At 38.2% G+C, this 22406-nt stretch overlaps 1 protein-coding gene across 3 annotated transcripts; it reads right to left on the bottom strand.

Annotated features, from left to right (window-relative positions):
- Nucleotides 1-7065: 7065 nt before the first annotated feature.
- LOC103715036 (ultraviolet-B receptor UVR8-like) lies at nt 7066-21207 on the bottom strand. Of its 3 annotated transcripts, none has more exons than XM_088714224.2 (11): nt 21040-21207; nt 20806-20950; nt 20572-20688; nt 20425-20485; nt 20200-20318; nt 16397-16482; nt 16099-16300; nt 14583-14636; nt 10160-10270; nt 9919-9975; nt 7066-7143 (listed from the first exon to the last, which is right to left on the bottom strand). In XM_088714224.2, exons 1-11 carry the CDS (start codon nt 21078-21080, stop codon nt 7081-7083), a joined length of 1056 nt encoding a protein of 351 aa, XP_088570350.2. In that variant the 5' UTR covers nt 21081-21207; the 3' UTR covers nt 7066-7080. The 3 variants fall into 3 exon arrangements, with proteins under 3 accessions (XP_088570350.2, XP_008800760.4, XP_088570349.2); XM_008802538.6 differs by lacking the exon at nt 7066-7143 and adding an exon at nt 7483-7956 and having other exon boundaries at nt 21040-21205; XM_088714223.2 differs by lacking the exon at nt 7066-7143 and adding an exon at nt 8667-8774.
- Between the last annotated feature and the right edge of the window lie 1199 nt (nt 21208-22406).

Here is a 22406-nt window from a genome sequence, read left to right as displayed (position 1 = left end):
TGAAGGAAAAAGGAGGGGCCACCCCCCTCCTAATTTGAATTCACAAAGGGATAAAGATGAGCTCCTAAAATTTAGGAGCTCATCTCTATCCACACACCATAAAAGAGATGTTCAAAGGGGCTACGAATTTTTCATGGTTTTTCTTGGGATTTTTGGCAGCAAGGAACCATCTCCCATTCCTCCATTCAGCCACAAGAGCAAGGGAAGAAAATAAAGGTGGCATCATCTCTTTTCTCTTCTTCTTTTGGTTCTAGCGCAAGGGAAAGTAAAAGGCTGCGAAGAGTCTTTGTTTCTTCTTCCTTGGCATTTCCTTCTTCTTCCTCCTCTCAAACCAATCAAAGGTTGATTCAAAGGAGAGGACTTCAGCCATCAATAGCCTTCTTTGCAAGGGAGCTAGCACCCCGGAGAGATCCTAAGGCTTCGATCGAATCATTACTTCGTGTGGATACCTGAAGAGGCCGGATGCGTGTGCGGCTTCCACTGAGCCTTGATCAAATACCACGTAAATCAGATTTGCGGAGACCATCTACCCGCACAAGGTAAAGATCTGATCTTCTTAATGATTTTAAAATGGTTTAAAATAATTTAATTCTAATCTATCTACAAACGAAAGGTTTTAAAACACGTTCATGCGATGAACAGATCCCGCATGTGTTTTTCCGCTGCAATCTGAAAATTATTTCGAAATTTTCATGGCATATGAGGGATGCTAACACTGGCCCACTACAAGAGCCCTCCTCCATAATCTCCGAATACAGCACCCTCTTTGTTTTCCTCACTGTTGCTTGGTGCTCGCCAATCGCAACAGAGGGGAGCTGGATCGACTGCCCAATGTCAGGCCCGCCACTGTTGGAGACTTCCACTTCAGCCTGCACTACTGCCACCGTCAATCAAAGAGCCGGCTCCTCTAGCTCTTGAACAGTCGGGCTGTCTCTAGTAAGGGGGCAAGCGCCTGAGTGGCCTCGAGAGTTAGAGAAGAAGAGGAAACCCCCGACAATGTCGGAGAAAAACCGGGGCTTGCCAGGCCTGGAGGCTCCGTCATCGGGCTCGGAGGCTCCATCGTCGGGCTCGGAGGCTCCATTGTTGAGGTGGCCAATGACGCCTGGGCGGAGGGAAGGGCGATGGTCAGCTCCCGCTCAGGTCCCGACTCGAGCATCTGGGACACATAGGGCCCAATCACTAGGGTCGCCCAGTTCGTGCCGTCGTGCCGGCCTGAATCCATCGAGCGAGAGCCCACCTCTGGCGACACCTTCACTGGGCTCCTGGGCCTCTTATTCAAGTGGCATGGGCCCAACCCCAGCCCCGATTGCGTCCTCAGCCGAGTCAACCAGTTCATTTAGGGGTTTGAAGCTCGACCCGGCTCAATGACTCACCAGAGTCGCCCCAACACTGTTACACAAGTCAGCTCCATCGCCGATCGGCTAGTCCTTTGGGGGGAGCAACGATGCGCCACTTTCGCCGGCTTCTGCCACCCGTCGGAGTCCGATAGCAAACCGGGGAAGCTCAGGTGGATAAAGGGGGAACACGGCTGAGAGGAAGACGAAGCCAACCCTGATGATTCTGGGGTTGATTTAGTCATCTTTCTCGGCCATGGCGGTCGGATCTTCGACATCGCTAACCAAGTGTCGAAGATCAATCCTCGGGCTAGCTCATCGTACTAGAGTCCAGCTCACCGCCGACCCCTGAGTCACCACCCACCTCAACCACCATAAGAGCCGGGGATTGCGGCCAATCCTGTGCTTTCCCCACCTCCGCTACCAACTCTGGCACTGGAAACTTGTGGTTGACCTCGACTTGCCCGATTCGCCCATACCAATAGCAAAAATTGAAAACATTGTCATACACAAAAGGCTGCCATAAAACCTTGTTTTTGCCCTTGATCTGGATGTCCAGAGCAAGCGGTGTGGTGGCGTCGATGGCTACCTTGACTCTAACAAACCCCATCCTCCTCTACTGGTCGGTAATACCGTCGATAGCTAACGATCGACCTTCAGCGGCGATGATCTACAGGACCATCTCCCTCTCCTAGTACTCTATTGGAGCTTCAATATCTAGATCCATACCACAGTCATTTTCACAATGTCTGAGCCTAGGACGAAGTCGGACACCCAAGGCTCCATAGCAAGTAGCTACCCCGCCACCACCCAAGGGCCGCCGGCAAGAGCGTTGTCCTGGTCGGCCTTAGTCTTGAATTTAACAGCTAAGTAGTCGTCGGCGAGTGGAAAGACCTCCGCCTCGTACCGAAGCTTCTCCTACGTCGTCACATCTCGGGCCACTCACTCCGTCGGGACCCGACAGTCAAGGCTTTGGACGACAATCACCAGGTTCTCCCAAGCCTTCCTCGAAGCTTCAATCCAGTCCTTTGGCAGTTCGAGGACCGTCGTAAAGTACCGCTGGAGCTTCTCCACCTCCTCCTCTGAGATCCGATGAGAAGACCACCCCCCTCAAGCTTGTCTGGCTCCCTTTCTCCTCGCCCAGCGCCGGCGGTCTACGACTCCCTCCGACAGAAGGGCCGCTCACCGCCTAACACCCCCAGTCAAACATTGGTACAAACACTTGCAGCTCAAACAAAACCGACCGTGCATGATATTTGAAGCGACTGCTCGCTAGAGTGAACCGTTGCTTTACTAGATGACAGAACATTTTGTTTACTTAATTTCGGCAGTGGTTTTAACTTTTGTTTAGGGATTAAGCTTTAGAATGGGTACTGAAAAGTGCTGTTTTTTTAAAAAAAATAATCCTCTAATTATTGTTAATTTTAAATTTATTTTTTATATTTTTATGTAATTATATTTTAACTTTTATTACTTTTGCTTTATATTAATCTTCTATGCTACTCCGATGATGATGAGCTTTGGTACAACACTAAAGACTACATGTACCACTTCTATCTTGTAAAATGTGTGTTTATAGGCATAGCCGCAAAATTGTTTCATTATTGCTAAGATGGTCTTTATAAACCCATCAAAGATTTGTTTCATAAATTATACTATCAAAATCTAAAGGCTTAAACCATTAACTCATTGGAGGAAATTGCTATTAGAAAGTTGCATCGTTTGCTTGAAGAACACCAATAAAGATACTCTGTTTATTCTTGCCAGTTAAATAAGTTGTATGTTTACATTTTAACGGGTACACTTTTTTTTTTGTTTTACAACAAATATTTTCACCATCATCAAAGAGAGGAACTTCTAGGTAATTCTCTCTCATCAAGACAACGGTCGCTAGTAAAGTTTAACTTCTGACAATCCAATGCATCCACTTCATTGTTTATTTTCATAATACACGCATAACTACGTATACATGCGAACACACGCTGATAGTATGCCCGTGCATTCCGTTTTTATTTTTTTGACTTATTATTTGTGCATCAAAGTTGAAAGCAGTTCAAGGCTTGCGATTTTTTTGTCCAGACTTCTTCTTCAAAGTACAGTAGTCGCTATCTGGTCTGCCGATTGCTTAGGTAGTAGTACGGTGGGAAAGAAGCTTTGATTCTACCGGAGTGGCCCAGATTCGAAGCACGCGGGCGTTGATTAAATATGGGGATCGGATGCTCTTCCGCCTGGTTTGCCTGGTGAAGTGTCTCCCTATTGCTTAGGTGGTGTTGGTGTAACGTCTGCCCGTATCGAACATTCTCTAGCGGGAAGGGGATCTAGTGGGGGTTGCTACGTGGGTGAGGTTCTCCCCACCCCTCTCTTCACTTCTTTTTAGCAAAAAAAAATAAAAAAGTACAGGAGAATTTCAGAGGGTGACAACTTTAGTTGCAGAAGCTTTAAAAGCTTGGTAGCGCGTTTGATTGGGGTTCCAAATTATTCAAAGGTTCAAATCACCCATTACAAGTGTGACATATATTACCATTTTGTTACCACAATTCAATTGTTATTTGATACCTCGAGTCATGCGCTATGTTACCATTTTGCAACCCCTCCAACCAAAAAGAAAGAAAAAGGACTATCATTCTTCCTGTTCTTTCTAACCACAAATGAATTGGTTAAATGCTTCCAATAGATTTATTCTTTATTGATAGACATTGATTATTATTAATAGGGTAAATTGTCATTCTAGTGATCTCCTTTGTATTTGAAAACCATCGGATCGGCGCTGCACATTCCGCGAGATGCTATTGCTTTGCGAATTATGCGGACTTTTAGAAAAATGCAATTCCTTCCGGGCCACAGAAAGACGAATAGTGCAGTTGACTGGATGCCTTTCTACGCGGCTCATCACTCGGATGATTTTCTCTGGAAGAATCACGTGTCTCTTCTTTTTTTTTGTGCTACCTCTTTTTTTTCCTGACTTTGTTGGTTGTACGCCTGTACCCACATCTTTCATGTGTGAGGCGCCATTGTACACGGAAAAAAAAAAAACGAAGATACATCACTCAGGAAGCAGGATCATTCCTTCTATTTGTCAATCCACTTGTGTCAGTGCATGGGGGTGCATGAGTTTTGGGGTGTTTGTGCATTGTGGCACGCTTTCGTCCAAGCTCTAAGCATTCATGCACGACTTCATAGATGCTGTCTGTTGAAACCTAGTAATAATCTAGTTGTGAAAATTTGTTTGCTTGCTCCTGTCCCTCAGCCTTTAGTTCTGTTCTAAGTTTCCAACCCCTGCCTTGGTACTATCTTCTCCACCCCATTCAATATAATGCCTGTGTAATTATAACTAGCATAAATTCAAGCCTTAGCTACCAAAAATTCTAACCACGGCGTTCAATTTCTAGTCGAGTAACATTATGTTTATTAGTTGGATTCTCGTCGTCACTATAGTCTACATGGGCTATTGGTATTCGTATATGATTGTGAAAAAAGAAAATAGGATTTAGCTTTTCCACTTCTTATCGGCCCTGCGTTTCAACTAGTTGGTTCCTTTTGCATGAGATCACTCCAACAATAAAGCTTAAAATCTTCAAATGTTATAGAGAAAATCTTTATTTTTCATCATGAACTAGTGTGTCTTTTTGTCCGGCCCATGCTTGAATTTTGTTTCTAGCTTCAGCTTCATTTCATGTATCTGTATTATAGATACCATATTAGTAGCAGTCTTGTGATATCATATATTTAATTTTTTTGAAAACTGTGATATTATGTATTTTAATGACTCATGTTAATGCAGATCTCTTGTACAATTACTTGGAGTGAGTCCTCATTCCAAAATTTTATGGGGCTGCTGGTTGGTCTATAAACTTCCATGGCTGCATTGGCAAAGAAGTTTCTGAGCTTCTGAGATGGTAGCATAGTTGGAACGGAGCTTTGGTTCCACCAGGGTGGGCCAAGTTTGAAATGCACGGACGTCGATTAAATGCAGGGACCAGATGCCCCCTGCTTGAACTTGCTCGGTGGAATCGCCATCGGGTCTACCGGTACTGAGGTGGTGCTGGGATGACGTACTCACACGTGGGCTCGCCCACAAGTCGGAGAGGGCATGAGTGTATTGTCCACCCGCATCGGATATTTCCTGGTGGAAGGAGGGCCCAGTGGGAGCTGCCACGCGGGTAAGGTTAATTCTCCTCCCCCACCAGGGAATGTCCGATACGGATAGACAATACACTCATACCCACCACCCCCCCCCCCCCCCGCTTCAAAGCAAAAAAAAAAAAAAAAAAAAAAAAAAAGAAAGAAGAAGAAGAAGAAGAAGAAGAGAAGTCTTCCTACTTTTTTATTTTTGTTCTCTGTTTTTGAAAGCAAAAAAAAATTGTTCTTCCAAAAATTCTGAAAAACTTATGAACAGTAACCAAAAGAAAAGGGCGTGACCAGACATATTTTCAATTGTTCTGCTATTACTGAGTTTTCTTATTTGGTTTTTGAAAACAAAGAATTTGATGTAAGAACATATGAAACAAGTCCTTAGTTATCTGACTTTTTTTCCATGTGCTGCAGAACATAGTAACTTATCTCGTTTATAGTGGTAAATATCAAAATTTTCTGCCAAAATATATAATGCTTACTGATTTCCCCATCGATAATCTCGAGAGCTCAAACGAACTTCATTTACTTATAAAAAGTTGATGATAAGACAAGATTAGAAGTTGTGGCCATAGTCCAAGTTAAAAATCATTATTTAACAAGTCTTGTTTGAGGAGTCTAGCCGTTTTAAGTTCACTTTGAAGCTCATTGGTGAGGCTGATGCATAAAAATTACACACCTTGTATTTTTCAAATTAAGCTTTGTATAGGAGGCATGTAGTTTAGGCATTTATCATTTTGACAGCAATTGGGAAGAAATACAACTTGCTATAATGTCAGGATCAAGCACTACCATTACACCAAAACCCGCAGGTGTTAGTGAAGGCGCAACTTTATTTTCTTAAACTAGCGCAAGGGCCCATAGCACCACGAGTCGACTCCGACCAAGCCTCGCCCGACTCCGAACTCCGATAGAGCCTCGCCAGTGGGTTTAGGGACCCCCTAGTGGTATAACCCACCCTACTCCTCCAGCGCATCCACGTTGGCAGGCGGCAGGACTGACTCGGCCCTTCAAGCCTCCGCCAACATATAATTTTACATGTGATTCAATTTGGAATCAGTTTCAACCCAAGGTATGATAATGTTCTTGTATACTAACCCTTCACTGAATGAAGTAGCTGAAGTTAATTAAATTTCAGTTAAAATCCAAATATGTTCCCACTTTTCACTGCCCTTGCCTATCTTATATTTTAGCTATTTTTTGTTTTGGCATTTCTATATTTTGTAGGAACATTGGTAGATATATGCCTCAATTCATTGGAAGTCTCAGCTCCTTCGCATCTTTGCTTTCTCAAGAGCTACTGGCTCCATACTATATCACATTGCTGAATCCATTGAAATGTGAAATATTTCTCGAAACTTAGGTTGATGACAACTACACAGACATTGGTAGATGGATTGTTAGGACAAAGGGCGACTGCTGCTTTATTTCCCCATCACTTCTGCTGTTAGCAGCCATCATGCTGTTATTTGCAATGGTGCAATCAATTCAAGCATGCTTTTAACTCTAAGCAAGCAGAGCCCTTGCTACAAGAAACTGATACTGTCTCTTATCACTAAAGCTAAAGCAGTTGGATGATGTGCTGCGAGCTAAAATCACCATGATTGAAGCTGTGCTAAATTCTTCTGAGAAAAGATTGGCTTTTGCCAGTTTCTTGTGCGCCTGTCCAAAGTTTAGGCTGCAAATGAGGAACAACAAAATATATCTAGATCACATTGGGAACCATTTATTAGCAGAGAGATGAGTTTTCAAATCCATGCAACATTTCCCCACAAAAATCTAATTAAATTTTCGTTTGTCATATCACATATATATACAAATAGATAGATAGATGGGGAGAGAGAGAGAGAGAGAGAGAGAGAGAGAGAACAAATAAATCCGCTTTAAATGGAATTTAAGCAAAGTCAGGTTTTTATGCTAGACCTCCATTCTACGTTGAAGGAGAATACGCAATAGTTTTCTGCTTTTAAGGTGGGTCTAGCTGTGGTAGTCATTGAGAGGGCACACATCAATACACTTGCAGAAGATCCCTCATTAATTCAAAGATCATATGCTGAATTCTTCCACCAAATGTCAGAAGCACTGCAGGCTTGATTACTTACCCAACACACCCCCTCTCTGAACTAAAATGTTGGATTGAAACAGAATACTCACATTCTTATTCATTTATCTAAGAAACTTATTTTTCTCCATAAGAGAACTAACAATTTAGGTCTTCAAATTAGGAGTATTAGAATACACAGTAGTTCAGAGCGTGGACTGGACACCGGATAGCTAGTAGTCTTTAGCTCGATAGTGACTCTTCAGGCTCATCAATCCATGTGGCAATTGCTAAAGTATGACGTCCGCCGCAGGCAACAAACTTAGAACACCATCGCCCACGAGCGCTGAGACAATTCCTTGGTGGTGGCAAGTCTATAGGCACTTCCATTGGGTGACCAGTTGTCACTTTCCTTCCATAACCGAGACGCCCATGGTCTCCTCTTCCATACTGTCAACATATGATTAGGAACCAAATACTAAGCTCCATCCAATAAAAATTATTTAACCATAAATAAATGAACATATAAGTTGATAAATGATGTCCACTAATTAATCTAAGCTCTAGTCAAGTTAAAGCAATCATGCAATAGAGTCCTCATCTTTTAGATGCATATGGATGCACATAACCTTGCACCACCAAGCAGAAGAGGAAAGTTTGAGTCACCTCATTCTACCAGGGACATTAAAGCTAGCCCATACGAATCATTGACAAGAATTGCATGAATAGTACTTGGAAGAAAGATTTGCTTTGGTCACCCAAGTATCATCCAAAATGCCAGCAGCTATATGTTTCGAGACTCGATAAGAGCAGCTAGTCTTCTATTATTGTCTAGGATGCAAGGAATCATAGGCATCCAATCAGAAGGGATAAAAAGGATTGCATTGCAAACTCTTCAGCTTCCCATGAGCGCGTGTACTTCTACTAGATGTTTCTAGAGTTGCTAATTAATGGAACCATGTTGTACAAGTCAATCCAAAGGCTAGGATATTTTTTTGGTCGCTTTGTAGGATGCAAAATCCGTTGCAATCCCGAACCCCTAGATTGATTAAAGCAAACTAATTTTTCATAATTTGTGATCCAACGGACGAAGAACTTGGTTTCATGTCATAACCGCTAGTCAAAGCTATGTGAAACAAAATGGGCAAGTTGTACCTTGTGGGTCTACCAATTGATAAAGGATATAAACAATAGGTCGACAGCTACGAGCAGTATTTGGCATGACCATTGATCCTCCTGTAAATCACTTTGATTGCTGAGATGGACAGCTGCAATCAATCAACAAGATCAGGACATGTCTAATGAATGTTTTTTTGCCTTGATTGTTAATATTATAACTATTTTCCTCTTATGGAAAGTGAAGAAGTCCTAATATCATGCTGGATCTCATTGACCAACCCAATTGAGGTGAATCATTAAGAAATTTTAGGGACCATAAGTGAAGCAATTTGAGTATATGCTATAGTAATGAAGAAGGAAACTGGATGAAACATTACATCCAGCTTGACTTGTGCGCATAAAAATAAAGGTCCCCTTTCTTCCAAGCCACGCGATAGAAAAACCTAAGAACTGCTTCAGCTTGTTAGATTGAGTTGTAGATATCACGATATTGTTACTATACCGCCACAGTTTGACTCAGCTAATGATCAGCACATTATAATGACTAATCACTATCCTAATCAGCAGTATACAAAGTCATCAACATCCATTTTAAAATTAAATCATCAACTTTAGTTATATACTTTCTCAATTTATAATAAAAAAAATTAACCAATATATAAAATCTGGTCAGAACTTCCTTGATTACCTTTAATTTAAAAAATTGAGATCTATGATAATGGCCGGTCGGCTGATGAATTTTCTCCGACATCTTATAGGATCGTCACATTTCAGATATTCAATCAAGCGCAGGGAACCAATTACATTAATTGATGTGCTCGAAAAAGTGGAATTTGGATGAAGGTAATATCCAAGTTTACCGTTGATTTCTAGGGGATTTTGCAGGAAAAAAATCCCATTCATTTATATATTTGTAAAAAGGGCCACACTGTTTTTTCCTTTTGTAGAAATGGTCCACTTTGGGTTCTACTCGCCATTATGCCCCCTACCATCAGATGAATGCATACATTTATCTTTGTCAATGCACATGAATTGATAATGGAGCAAATGTAATACAAGTCAATATACACTCATATTCTCATAAGCAGTTAAAAAGCATAGGGCCTAATGGTGCTCAAAAATTCAAAAGACTATTTCTGAAAAAAAGAATGTGGCCATTTTCTGCAAATCTAATAGTTGAGTAGATTATTTCTGCAAAAATCTCCTTACTTTTACAAAATCTATGTGAACCCACATTGCTTGTAAGAGAAAATTAATTCAAAAAAATACAATTAGAAGCACAGAATTGCTTACCGAAAACATTCGTCCATCACGTGTGCATGCAACTGAATGAGTGCCTCCGCAGGATACCTGAATATTACAAGAGCAAATCAAGCTGTCAGATACGGCTTCAGATTGGAAACATCAAAATTAATTCTTATAATCTTTACACGAACAAAAGTTTAAGCATGGCAAACCGAGATTGGAAGAGCTTAGACAGGGTAAATAGCAAATCTGACTTGTAAAGATGCAACTGTACTATTTACTAGTTTACCTGGACAATATCTTCCCCAGCTAGGAGCTGAACCTTCTGGGGCACCATTTTGCTGCTTTTGTCATCTCCAAATCCAAGCCTCCCATGTTCCCCTCTTCCCCAAGCATATACCTGAATGGACACAAAAAGACATAACTACAAATGTTGATTCAAAAGCAAATGTTGGAACAGTAACTCTTGAAAAGCTATTTTGCTCTTGTTACTCATAGTAGTCCATTGGAAGAGTCAGATGCCATATATGTAGTTGTCTATGAAAGTTTGGGTTGCTTCTCATGCCATATCTCACTAGTCAGCCTCATTGCATAAAAACAGAGTAAGTTCGGTTTATATGCAAAACCCCTTGAAGCTAAAATGTGAATATCCAATATAAATACAATGTGTTATTTTTTTTCTTCATAATGTATACCTACGACAACTTTAAATAATTGTCTCGCTGTCCTTTAATTCTCTCCCTTTGCAAACTAAACCATGTAATTATATAAGTATTTGATAATGCTCATGGGCATGTATGGGCAAGGACATGGGTGTGTGGTATGTGGCCTGTGGCACATGTATGCTTGCTTGAAGGTATGTAAACATATATCAGACAGAATGGGTAAAACTTCTCAACTAAAAGGCGCTAAAGTCCACTCATTTATGGCATAAACTGGAAAAGAAATAAAAAATTGTATCAGTTATGGGAACACAGAGCAACAATTTGAAACAAAAGTCTTCGTTTGCAATACCTAAAAGAGAATCTGCATCATGGTCCTGCCAGTTCGAACAAAAATTCTATCAAGGAAATGGAAAGTAAGAATGCTCAACTCAGCTAAGCCTCCATCCCAAAGTAGTTGGGGTAGGCTACATGAATCCTTTTTCCTCCATTCTGCTCAATTTAGGGCCATACTTTCTGCCAGTTAAATGGAACATTCGAATCCACACAATTAATCATGGTCTCAAGTAGCTAAAATCGCCTTAAAAAATCAAAAAGTTTGGAGATTTCTGGTCTATGCATTGAGTAGTCATGTATGGACAGCTTTTGGTAAAATAATATATGATTCTACTTAATTTAGAATTTGCAAATACCCAAGTTTGTTGACTTATCATCCTTATAGGTTTTGAGTAGATCATGGTCAATAGTGCATCGTCATGTGATGTTACAAAAACTGCTGCCACTTAAATTATTGATTAAAAAACCTTGAAATTTCCTTTTGGTTTTTTATCCTAGTGATGTAGCATATAAGGTGATCCATTTAAATTAATAATCCCTTGTCAATTTGGATCTACAATGCATAAAATGCTTAAGAATTAAAAAGATTGCTTAGAAGCTTCTTAATTCCACATCAAAATGTACAAATAGATGTCATTTTTTTATAAGGTTTAATTTTAATTTAAGGTTGGGAAAGAGGTAAAAAAAATACTTAAGTAAACCTGAAAGAAATCTAACAGACCTGGCGAAAAGTGTCAATACATGATAAAATTTAGTTTACAAAGTCCTTGTCTAACACTTTAGACTTAGACTAGATCCAAATCCAAGATAAAAGAAACTTGATACATCAAGTGATTGGATCAGATTTAGGTTTAAATAATTGATCAAAAGCCCAATCAGGTCATGCTGGACCTGGTCCCAACCCTGACCACTTGAGTCCCTGCTACTCCAAACCAGCTGAATCTGTCTATAGCTATTTCCTCTGTTGCGACATCTCTAATGCACCTATTGGGGTGCTTCACTCTAGTATGAACCTCTCTAAGTTCTCATAAAGGCAGAAATTACTATTATCATATATGCAATGAAGTTTATGTTTCCTTGGCTTATGCATACTGGTAACAAGTTTACCTCAGATACACAGATATTGTTGATGTCAACTAAACTTATGACTTCACCTCTCCTTTTTTATAGCACATTATCCAAGTATCAAGTCCCTACAGTCATGGAAAGAATATTATTGAAACCTGAAACCCTTTTGTTCCCACTACAATTTTCTTTCTTATTTTATTTTAAAAGAGCTTATTTTGGTGGCAGTGCATCTTACCAAAATATTCCACCAATCTATGTAAGAGATGGCATTGATAGATAAAAGTGCATGTGGATAGTGGTCTATCTTGATGAATTCAAGGAACTCACAGGCCAAATATTTATCAAGTCACAAGCATGTGTACAATGATCCTCAAACATGTCCATCTCATCTCTGACAAAGGTCGCAGGCCCTCAGCCAAAGTGAATGTGAAACTGCCTTCAACCTTTGTTCTGCTTCCTTGCCACAATTTCGGTAGTTCAAGAAAAAATTACCAATTCAAGTTCCTTAGGCAGAAACCATTAATACCAGGTGAAAGAATGGGAGGCAAGGTTTACTTTTAGCATTTTTCGCAATTAAAGTCATTTTTTGGTTATTTCTTACGACTACAATACAAGTCATGAGCGATAGCGAAGCCTTCAGCCTTTTTTTTTCGAAAGCCCCACAACTAGCTATCTTATAGCAGACAACTAATGCAAGCCGTAGTGTGCCTTTGGTATACAATAGCTAGCAAGGGAAGAAGCACTTAGACCGTAACTTAGATTGGGACAAGAACGAAGTACCAGAACAGAGATTGGGAATTGAAGGACGACCGGTGCGAAAGGTGCCATGGAGTGGGGAATATCCCGAGTATAAAGTTAGACAACTAAATGCACCTCGAGGTGCAGCCGAGGAACTGGGGGACCAGTCAAATCTAAGTCAATACAAAACTCTCAAGCTGAGCACGATCTAGGGTGTGAAAAAAAAGTTCAACTCAGTAATTTTTTTGTATTAGATAAGTGAAGCTTACTCATGGGTGATTAATCCAGTCTCCAAGAAGCATTTTCTTATGAGTAAGCTCATTTTTTTAATTTCAACAAAATTAGAAGGTTTGGATGTTTGGTTATGAGAAATTGAAAAAGGTAACCTTTTGTGAAAGCCTGAGAGATTTTTAGTGGTTTTTGAAAGATTTTTGGGATATAGTGAAAAGGGCCTATGGAGTAATCAAACTACTAACAGCAAGTTCGCAAGTTTGAGCTGGATTTGCAAGATTTGAGATCAAATCTCATTAAACATTTGGATTGTTAAGTCTTTAGAATGTTACGAAACAGTATGATAACATGTTTCAAAATGCCACCAAAACTATAAACCCAAGTTCTCTAAACAGTAAAATATATTATACTACAATATTTTATCTGATTCATCTGTTTCGTATACTCTCTATTTATCTAGTGCATCTGATTTTTGGATATGAACATTAATTTTAGGCTGAAATTAGAGCCCAAAGCAATCAATGAAAACACCAAAAAAGAGAGGGGGAAAAAAAAGACCAGCTCAAATCACCTATTGAAACTAATACCTGAACTGAACTTTTAAACTTTAGTTCTGATGACTTCCATTACCGATGCAAATTAAGAATACAAGTTACTTGTTTCTCTTTAAATATCGTTTTTGTTTTTTTTTTCAATAAAAAATTCAACATGGATATTAGAGCTAACCTCTTGGTACTAAAATAATTAAGCATAGTTGTAGATCATCTCCTTTCTTCTCAAAAAATTTACAATTGTTTGTAAAACAACAATTAAGTGTTACCAGGTTATTGGATTGCATTTATGTATTTGTATTTTCACAATAGTTCCTTAGAGAAGGGTCAAACTAGGGGAGGCAATTTCTGACCTGGACCTACCAACCTGCCCGAACCCACCGAAACAAAACAAGTTCAGGTGAGGGTTTTATAAAATTGGATTGTGTTTGAGGAAGCCAAGACAATCCAATTATAAATGGGTCAGGTACGGGTTTGGGCCTCTGACCCAAAGGGTCACCGTGGGTTAATTAAATCCGTAAAATCCATCCCTACACGTTTAGGATAGATGTAATTGTGCAATGAGCCATGGTTAAATCAATGATTGAGTTAGTTGTTTAGAAAGACTATGCAAACAATGGTTAAATAATGAATTAAATAGGATTTATCATATTTTACTCTCCATTTAAATTTACTCTCCTTTTTCACTTTTTTGAACCTGTAACCCTAGATCATTTGTTTTTTACCTTATTTTGTTTTCAGTTACTAAATGGGCTTTTTCACGTTTTTGAACTTGTAACCCTAGATCATTTGTTTTTTACCTTATTTTGTTTTCAGTTACTAAATGGGTTGGGTATGGACTATGGACTTATTATTGTCAACCCAATTATAAATGGTTTCAGTATAGGTTGAACCATTGAGGAGTTTTTGATGCAAACATGACCCAACCCAAACTAAAATCAATCCGGCCCAACCAATTGTCGCCCCCAGATCAAACACAATACATATCATTGCACTTCTAGATTGTTAGATAACATTTCCAACACTGGTCATGCCAATGATGATATGTTTAAACCACTATAATAGTAGGTTAATATCTGCAACTTTTGACTTCACTATAAAATCATAGAGAAAATGTTTGGCATACCTCTCCATTATCAGTCAATGCAGTTGAATGCCAACCTCCTGCAGCAATATCGACCTGGGAAAGATAGAAAGGAAAAATATTAAAGCCTTAAAATAAAAGTTAGTTATGAAATCACTGATGCACGACAAGGCCTTGATCAAAAAGGAGAATTTAGATATGGTGAATTCCAAGAGGATAGCTTTACAAAGTAACATAATGAAGCAAAGAATTGACAAAATAGATGATTTTTTCTAACCTTGCACTAGTTCATTAAGTAGATCATATAGAGCTTTTAAAACATTTAGTAATATGGGCAAGAATATGAGTTTGACCTAAAATCCCTCAAAACACAATAAATCTGAAAGCAATCCATCAATATTCATCCATTTGAGTAAAATCACTGGCTATGTAATCAATTAGGGGCCAATCTACAATCCTACCATGAGTTCTAAATTTCAGGGAAAATTAATCTACAATCCTACCATGAGTTCTAAATTTCGGGGAAAATTATATTTTAATCAGTGTGTAGCAAATTAGCAAAATCTTAAAATAAAATCTTCAAAACAATATAAGAATTATTAGATAGGACACTGTTAAGCTTTCTTTTTATATGTAAAATGAGTTTGACCCAGTATCTTCTCCCAAAATGGCTACCAATTTGATACTATTAAGCCAATCAAAACAGATATGTTCAATTTTATCTCTGGATAAGTTAGGAGCCAAACAACAAGTCTCAAACGACATTTATTTCCACATTAAAATTTATTTTCTATACAAATTTAATAAAAGATGAAAATCTTTAAGGGCAATTTTGATAGTAAAACCCATTTCTCAACGTGTTCACATCTCACAAGTGTTTTTTATACTAGTACTTATTGTATATTATTTTAAGAAGCAAAAAGTTTACTAAAAAGGAGAAAACAAGATTGGGTGTTTGCAGGCAATCACATTTCACTTTGTGTTCACAAAATAAAGCAACCTAAGTATAAAAATATGCATTAATGACTAACATGAGTACTAAACATTGGGATTTGTAATTAAAATTGAAATGAGAATATGAGTGATTGCTTTATCCAATCACATTTACTGTCATTTGCATTTTACTAAGCACCCTTTTTCCTGTATTTTATGTAGCTTCCTAAACAATCTATTAGTCAATTTTCAGGAATGTAGCCATGGCACAATAAACATAAGATTTTGGTTGGCTGACTGGTGGGATGCTAGCAGTATCCACAATGTTGAATTCACAAGAAAGAGCAGAAGTAGTTGGAATAAATTGGGCAGGGTACAATTTAAAAATACTGTTGCAATAAACCACCATAGAATTATCCACTTATTAGCTATCATCCTATGATAAGTAGTTCTGGTTACAAAATTCTTCTTAATTCAAATAGATGCATAAACAAATCAAGCTTGCAAAAAATCATGGAAGTTTATTCTAAATATAATCTTACAAGTTTTCTAAGCTAGCTGCAAAATAGTAGCCTTGGCATTATCTTAAATAATATACAAGTAATAGACTGTTTGAAGTACACACCAGAGTGAGACCAGATAGTCCTTGAACAGGAATAGGGTGTGATCTTGGTTGTGTATCCCCAGTTCCTAGCTGGCCATATTCATTATTACCCCATGCCCATAATGTTCCATCCTCTAGAAGTGCCAAGTTATGAAAGGCACCAACAGCAATCAGCCTCACCCTTTCCAGGCCGTGTACTCGTACAGGAGTACATATTTGTTTACTGGAAAAGGCAATGCCACTGATAAGCAAAGGACAAGAAGGCAACAAAACAAAATATCAGCTGTGATAAACTTTGCAAGAAGAGAAGAAAATATACATATCTCCAGGAGGCCATGGTTGGCCCCAAGTCCACACATGACCGTCTCGTGTCAGCACCACAGAGTGTGTCCCTCCAGCAGCTACCTGAAATATAAGAGAAAATGCATAGAAAAATTAGCATCCTGAAGATGTATAATCGTCATCCTGATGGACATAATTTGAAGAAGTTCTACACCGAGTAGAATGTTCATCATACAAAATTGATTGACATGATATATGAACTACTGAGAGTCTGAGACCATTGAGTATGCATTTGTTACAAAATATAGGCTCCAGAAACAATAGTCATCACCGACAATAAAAGCAATCAATCAGAGTTAGGCCACAAGCACTGGAAACATTACTAGATTTGAAGTTTAAATGAAAAGAGCTTTTAGGCTTTGACATATATTTTCATGGCATAAGCTTAAGCCAACAGAAAGCAAGTATAAGTCTGAATTTGACTAAGGAAGCCAAGCAATAAAATATTTAGAGACAGCATCTAGAAACCATAATTTCAATGTCTGAAACTAGATTTAAAATAGCAAAATTTTAAGAACATTTTTAGCAAAAAACTTAATCATAAAAATATCTTAAGAACATCCTTTCTCATCTCTATAAAATTTAACATATTTCAATTTTTATAAAATAGAACTAAGCCAATGGAAAACAAGCATGATTTAATATTTTTAAGAAGGAATACAATAAAATATATGAAGAGAAAGCAACTAAAAGCCATTTGATATCTGAACATAGATTTAAATGGAAAATTTAAGTATATTTTCAGTAAGGAACTTAATTGCAAAAACTGGGAGCATGTTAAGCACATTTTTGCTTATCTCCTTATCTCCATAAAATGTAAAGATAAATTTAGCTTAATTAAATTGTTGCCATTGCTCTATCACCACTGAATAATCTAGGGTTAAGCAATTTGAAATAAAATGATAGATGAAGAAGAAATTATTGGATCTAGACCTTATATATGAATGAAGTCACTCGGAGATTCAATCAAGAACTTAAAAAAAAAATATCGTAACACAGACATTAAAGAAATTGGTGGACAAGGGTATGGACTTGTATTCAAGGCCAAGTTAGAGACTTGCTACTTTCATTGGCCTCAAAAAAAAAAAAGAGTATTACACAAAATAATGAGGAGGTTGCCCACCAGCATTGGAGGAGAGGGGGCTAAGGAAGCAAGACAAGATAACAAGAATAAGAAGATGAATCTCTTGATTATGCTGGTGGTGTTCTGTCAGTCTGTCATATAGTTTGGTGGTCGGGGTAGGTTATCAGCAGCCACTATCCACATTGGATCTAAAAATAATCAGCATTTATGTTAGACAAACTCAAGTTCTTGTCGGGTATGGGTGTGTGTCTAAGCATGAAATCCTTTCAATATCTGATAGTTCCAAGTTTAAATGTGGGGCGCCAATACTTTAGTCTAAGTCGAAGGGTCTCGGCGTCATCCACAATATCACATAGAATAATAGAATAAAGCATAGGTCATACGATAGATCTCACAATTGTGACAAAAATGATTATCACAAACCATCTTGCACCTTAGGGTTGCACTGACCAGTATAAAATGTTTTAGTAAAATATGAAATATGAATGCTAATACCAGTCCTAAGATAGAAAAGGTAGAGGGTTGACGTTAGCTTTATAGCCAAATGTAAAGAGTATATCAAGCTATGCAACAGATTGAATTCAATTTGCATAAATGCCAGGGCTTTCTTTGTTCTATGATGCACCACAATCTAACACAACTATAATGAGAAATGGGCAAGAGTTGGTTAGTTGTTATCTGCAAGTGACAAGACACAACCTAACCCAGCTATGGTGAGAAACTAGTAAGCTTTAGCTACTGGTCCCCTGCAAACAACATTTTGCAACATAGCTCACTTTTAGTGAGAAATAGGCAAGAGTTCCATGGATTTAGGTGTCTCCTAAAAGTAATGCCGTATAATGACAGTTAATTGTAGTTCTAAGAAGATAAAAACAATCCCACAATAAATGAAGCAAAACCATGCGAAGAAGCTAACTACACAAAAGAAGAAGATTCAATTCACTAACTAATTTGGAACCTTGACTTGAAGGAGCAAAAAGCCAGTGGATATAAAGGAGAACCAATATCATCTATTTGCAAAAAAATCAAATGGAAATGTGAAAAGCCTAAGGACATCACAATGGTTATAAACTTTTATAGTTGGAAGGTTAACAATAGAAATGACTTAAATATTAAAAGACAAAGAATGAAGAACAAAATTTTTGATATATAAAGGATAAAGTCATAAACTAAGAGCTATTTAATTAGTTTGAGATAAGGGGACTGCTAATATTGTTAGTACTAATGCACTACGAGTAGGTTAGGAGAAAATAATTAAAAAACAATTCTAGGAGGAGATTGATGAACTAACAAGCAGTATCCCAGAGGACAAAAGGATAATTCCAGACGGTGCCTCAAACTGGCATATAGAGAAGGGTATTATGGAATGCGAGAGCATGTGAACACAAGTTTAGTGATATAATTTAATGAGAGATTCAAATTAGGAGTTTAGAGTGACATATGATCTAGCATTCCATATACATATGTTAGAAAGGAGATGAAGGTATAGTCACTTAAAGAGAGTGGATCAAATTATCACAAATAGATTACTTTTTCTTGCAAAGAATATGGAGATAAACAATGCAAGAATTGTAAGCTATACTAGATGATGGATTGACCCCGCAACATAAGCTAGTGATCTTAGATGTCCATATTGAGGCTCCGTTTGGTCGCTAAGAAAAATAAAAGAAAAGAAAATTTGTAAGGGAAGAATCTTATTTTCTGTTGCTTGGTGGTAAAATGGAAATCTAGGAACAAAACATCAAAGAGAACAAAAAAAGGACAAAATTCCCTCTAATAAGCCTAATTCTTTTCTTCTTCAAAAGTCAGCAATTTGGAGAGAAAATGAAATGTAGGCAAGTGGCCTAAGATAACTTAGTCATATCATAACCATTTTCTCAACAACTTTTGCAATTTTTTAGCTTAACCAAACATGAGAAAATACTTGATTTTCTTTTTTTCTTTTGTTTTCTCCAACCCATTTATCTTTATTTACTTTCGCTTTCTCAGCAACCAAACATAGACCAAGCATGAGAAGAAAAGAAATGGAACTAAAACATGCTGAATTATTAGATGATGGAATTTTAAAAAGGAATTGCCAAATATTTTACAAAAAAAAATATGTAAGAAAGGAAATTGGAAATCTCCAAAGGTAATTTAAGTTTAGAATTTTTTAGTGTGTCGCGTAGAAAAGAAGGTTTTGATCATTAGTAATTTCAGGGTGGAGCTTAATGGATTGAAATCAATCACGAAGAGGATGAATTTGCACAGCTAATATGCCTTGTCAGTGGGAAGATGAGATTGTTTTCTACATAAATCATTTACTCATTCAGACGAGTATGGAGTACATGATCAAATTTCTTTGTGGAACAGGGGCTTTAGTTTCAGTTTACATCTTGTCTTCCTTCCTTTTCTTTCTTTTCGTCTTCTTTCTTAAGAGTCTTCCTGTTCAATATTTTCTCGCATGGGATGCTAACTCATCTTTCCACAAGTGTATTTCTCTTTTTTCCCTTCTGCATTCTAATGCTCAAGATATTGAAAGCAAGCATTTTGGTCATTCACAACGACTGGAACAAATACATGAGAAGAATCAATTAAAGCTAACACAACTTGATGGGATAAAGCTAACACAGCATGAACTAGAAACGAGCAAAACAAAATATTCCCAGAACATTCTCAAAAACGGAATATAAATGAGTGGAATATGTCACAATCACCTGCCGAACAGAAAGCTTTGGAGCACAACGTTGTGGGGTCATGATGTCCCTTCTCGGAGCCCTGGTTCCATCCTCTTTCCTCTCCGGCTCCTCCCCGCACTGCCCATATTCATTCCCACCTGCCCACCGACATAATACTTATCAGCATACACACCAAGTGGAGCAGACTAGAGGCAGCACTGGAACGACATCAAGGTGTTCGCAATAATTCCAATAATAACATACCCCATGCATAAGCTCGCCCCTGATCATCTACAGCCAGGCAATGCCACCCACCAATAGCCGCCTGTAAAACCGGAGACACAAGGACGCAAACGCGACCCATCAAAACTATTCCGACTTCACATCGTTTCTTTTTTTATTCAGCATTACCTGAACGATCTTGACATTGGCCGCGGCGAGGGACTCGACGAGGCTGGGAAGACTCTCGGTTTTGGTTGCCGGGGCATGGCCCAGGGTTCCCCTCTGGTTCCATCCCCAGGTAAACAGCTATTGAAATAGTTTGCAAGCAAAAGAGCAGCCATAAATATCAGTTAAACGAAGATAACAGAAAAATGGATATGAAAAGATGGAGAGATCGAGGGAGAGAGAGGGAAAGAGAGAGACATGTCCGCTCTCGCAGATGGCGAGGGAGTTCCGGCTGCCGGCGACGACAGCGGTTACGTTCTCGGATTCGAGGAATTTGACGCAGCAGACCCAGTCCTTCTCTTCCGAGTCGCCCATTCCAAGTTGCCCATCTTCCCCTGAGCCCCTTCACACAAAATCCCCACCACCACACCATGTGGTCATTCCTATGGGAATCTGGAATCGGGAAGGGGGAGAGAAGGGGGGAGAGAGTACCATGCAAGGACGACGGAGTGGGAGGATGGGGTGGCAGCCATGGCGAAGCTCGATGCGTTTTTCGGTAGAAGGTTCTGGGTGGCGAGGTGTTTGAGGAGAGAGGGAAGGGAAAGGGAAGCGGCGTAGTGGGAGTGGAAGTGGCCGATTTGAGGCGCTGTAAGATCTCTCATTATGTCAATAGGCTCGTTGGGTTCGCGGAAACATTATTTTTTAAAAAAATATAATTTTTAAAAAATAGACCTAACGCTTAAAAAAAAAAAATATTTATGACATATTTAATTGACAATAGAAAAGTAACAAATTTTTAAAGTGCTTATATTTGATTGACCGTTCATTTTTCTAAAAAAGTTATATGTAGCTCCTATTATACCCTTAATAAAAATTAGGCCTTTAATGCCTCTTTAATGCTGAAGGGCTTTTTCAGAAAAAAATAAAAATGAAGTGATTCTCGGCTCACGGAAAAATCACTTTTTCATGTTTTTCATTGAAAAGAAATTTTCATGAAACATGGAAATCATATTCCTATGGAAATACAACTTTTCCATATCTCTCTTTTGAAAACTCCAACCAAACAAACGGCATCTCATTACTTTTTCGTTGACCACACTTTTTTCCCCTTCTTTTTCCGCGAACCAAACGAGCTCTTAGTCTCTAAGTGGAGAGACGAAATACCCTATAAAGATGGGAGAACAGACACAAAAAAAAGTCCGAATCGAGATGGGTTACAAATTTTGGCTGGACCGAGATATGCTAACAGGATCTGTGAGTGGGAAGAAAATAAGCGATGATTTTTTGGGCAATAGTTGTCAATATTGTACAAATACAAATTCTAGGTGTCCATTAGGTCGGACTGGATATTGAACAAAAATTTATCGATCTAAATTCAATTTATTTATAAAAATTATTAAAAATTTAAATTTGAATCTGATCATTTTATTAAATAAATGATTTAATCTGATTTAGGATGAGTTGAAGCAAGTAAGATGATATTAATGAATAAGCATCGCCAACCCTAATAACAATCGGCTATTGTCAATGTTTTAGATATAAAATAATTTTATAGAAAAACAAGGATTTGATATCATACAAATTTTAAAAATTTTCTTGACATTTATTTGATAGATTATATTTTTGATTTAACATGATCTTAAGTTTTGCTTTTAACCAACAAATCACTATTGATATGGATTTTAAAATGCATTGGTCTATTATCATGTATGAAATAATAAAAATCCCAAATTAATAAGAATTTTCCATTAGATTGATTTTAAAGTTTCACAATGCTATATTTTGTATAGAACTTTAGCATGCCTTTTCCTTTTCTCAGTGAGCAGGTATACCTTGATCTAGATCCCTAAGGGAGAAAC

This window comes from Phoenix dactylifera, chromosome 18 (assembly GCF_051530095.1).
Source record: "Phoenix dactylifera cultivar Ajwa chromosome 18, Ajwa_hap1_PhDact_Kaust_v1.1, whole genome shotgun sequence".
NCBI lineage: Eukaryota > Viridiplantae > Streptophyta > Magnoliopsida > Arecales > Arecaceae > Phoenix > Phoenix dactylifera.
The sequence above is the reverse complement of the archived record's forward strand: the minus strand, read 5'-3'. Positions and strand labels throughout refer to the sequence as shown.

Coding starts and splice junctions, on each gene's coding strand:
- LOC103715036 (XM_008802538.6), bottom strand. CDS start 21,080: ATGGCTGCCACCCCATCCTCCCACTCCGTCGTCCTTGCATG. Junction 20,486..20,571: donor CCAATGTCAAGATCGTTCAG/GTAATGCTGAAT, acceptor CCGGTTTTACAG/GCGGCTATTGGTGGGTGGCA. Junction 7,957..9,918: donor GTGATGGACGAATGTTTTCG/GTAAGCAATTCT, acceptor ATATGTTGACAG/TATGGAAGAGGAGACCATGG.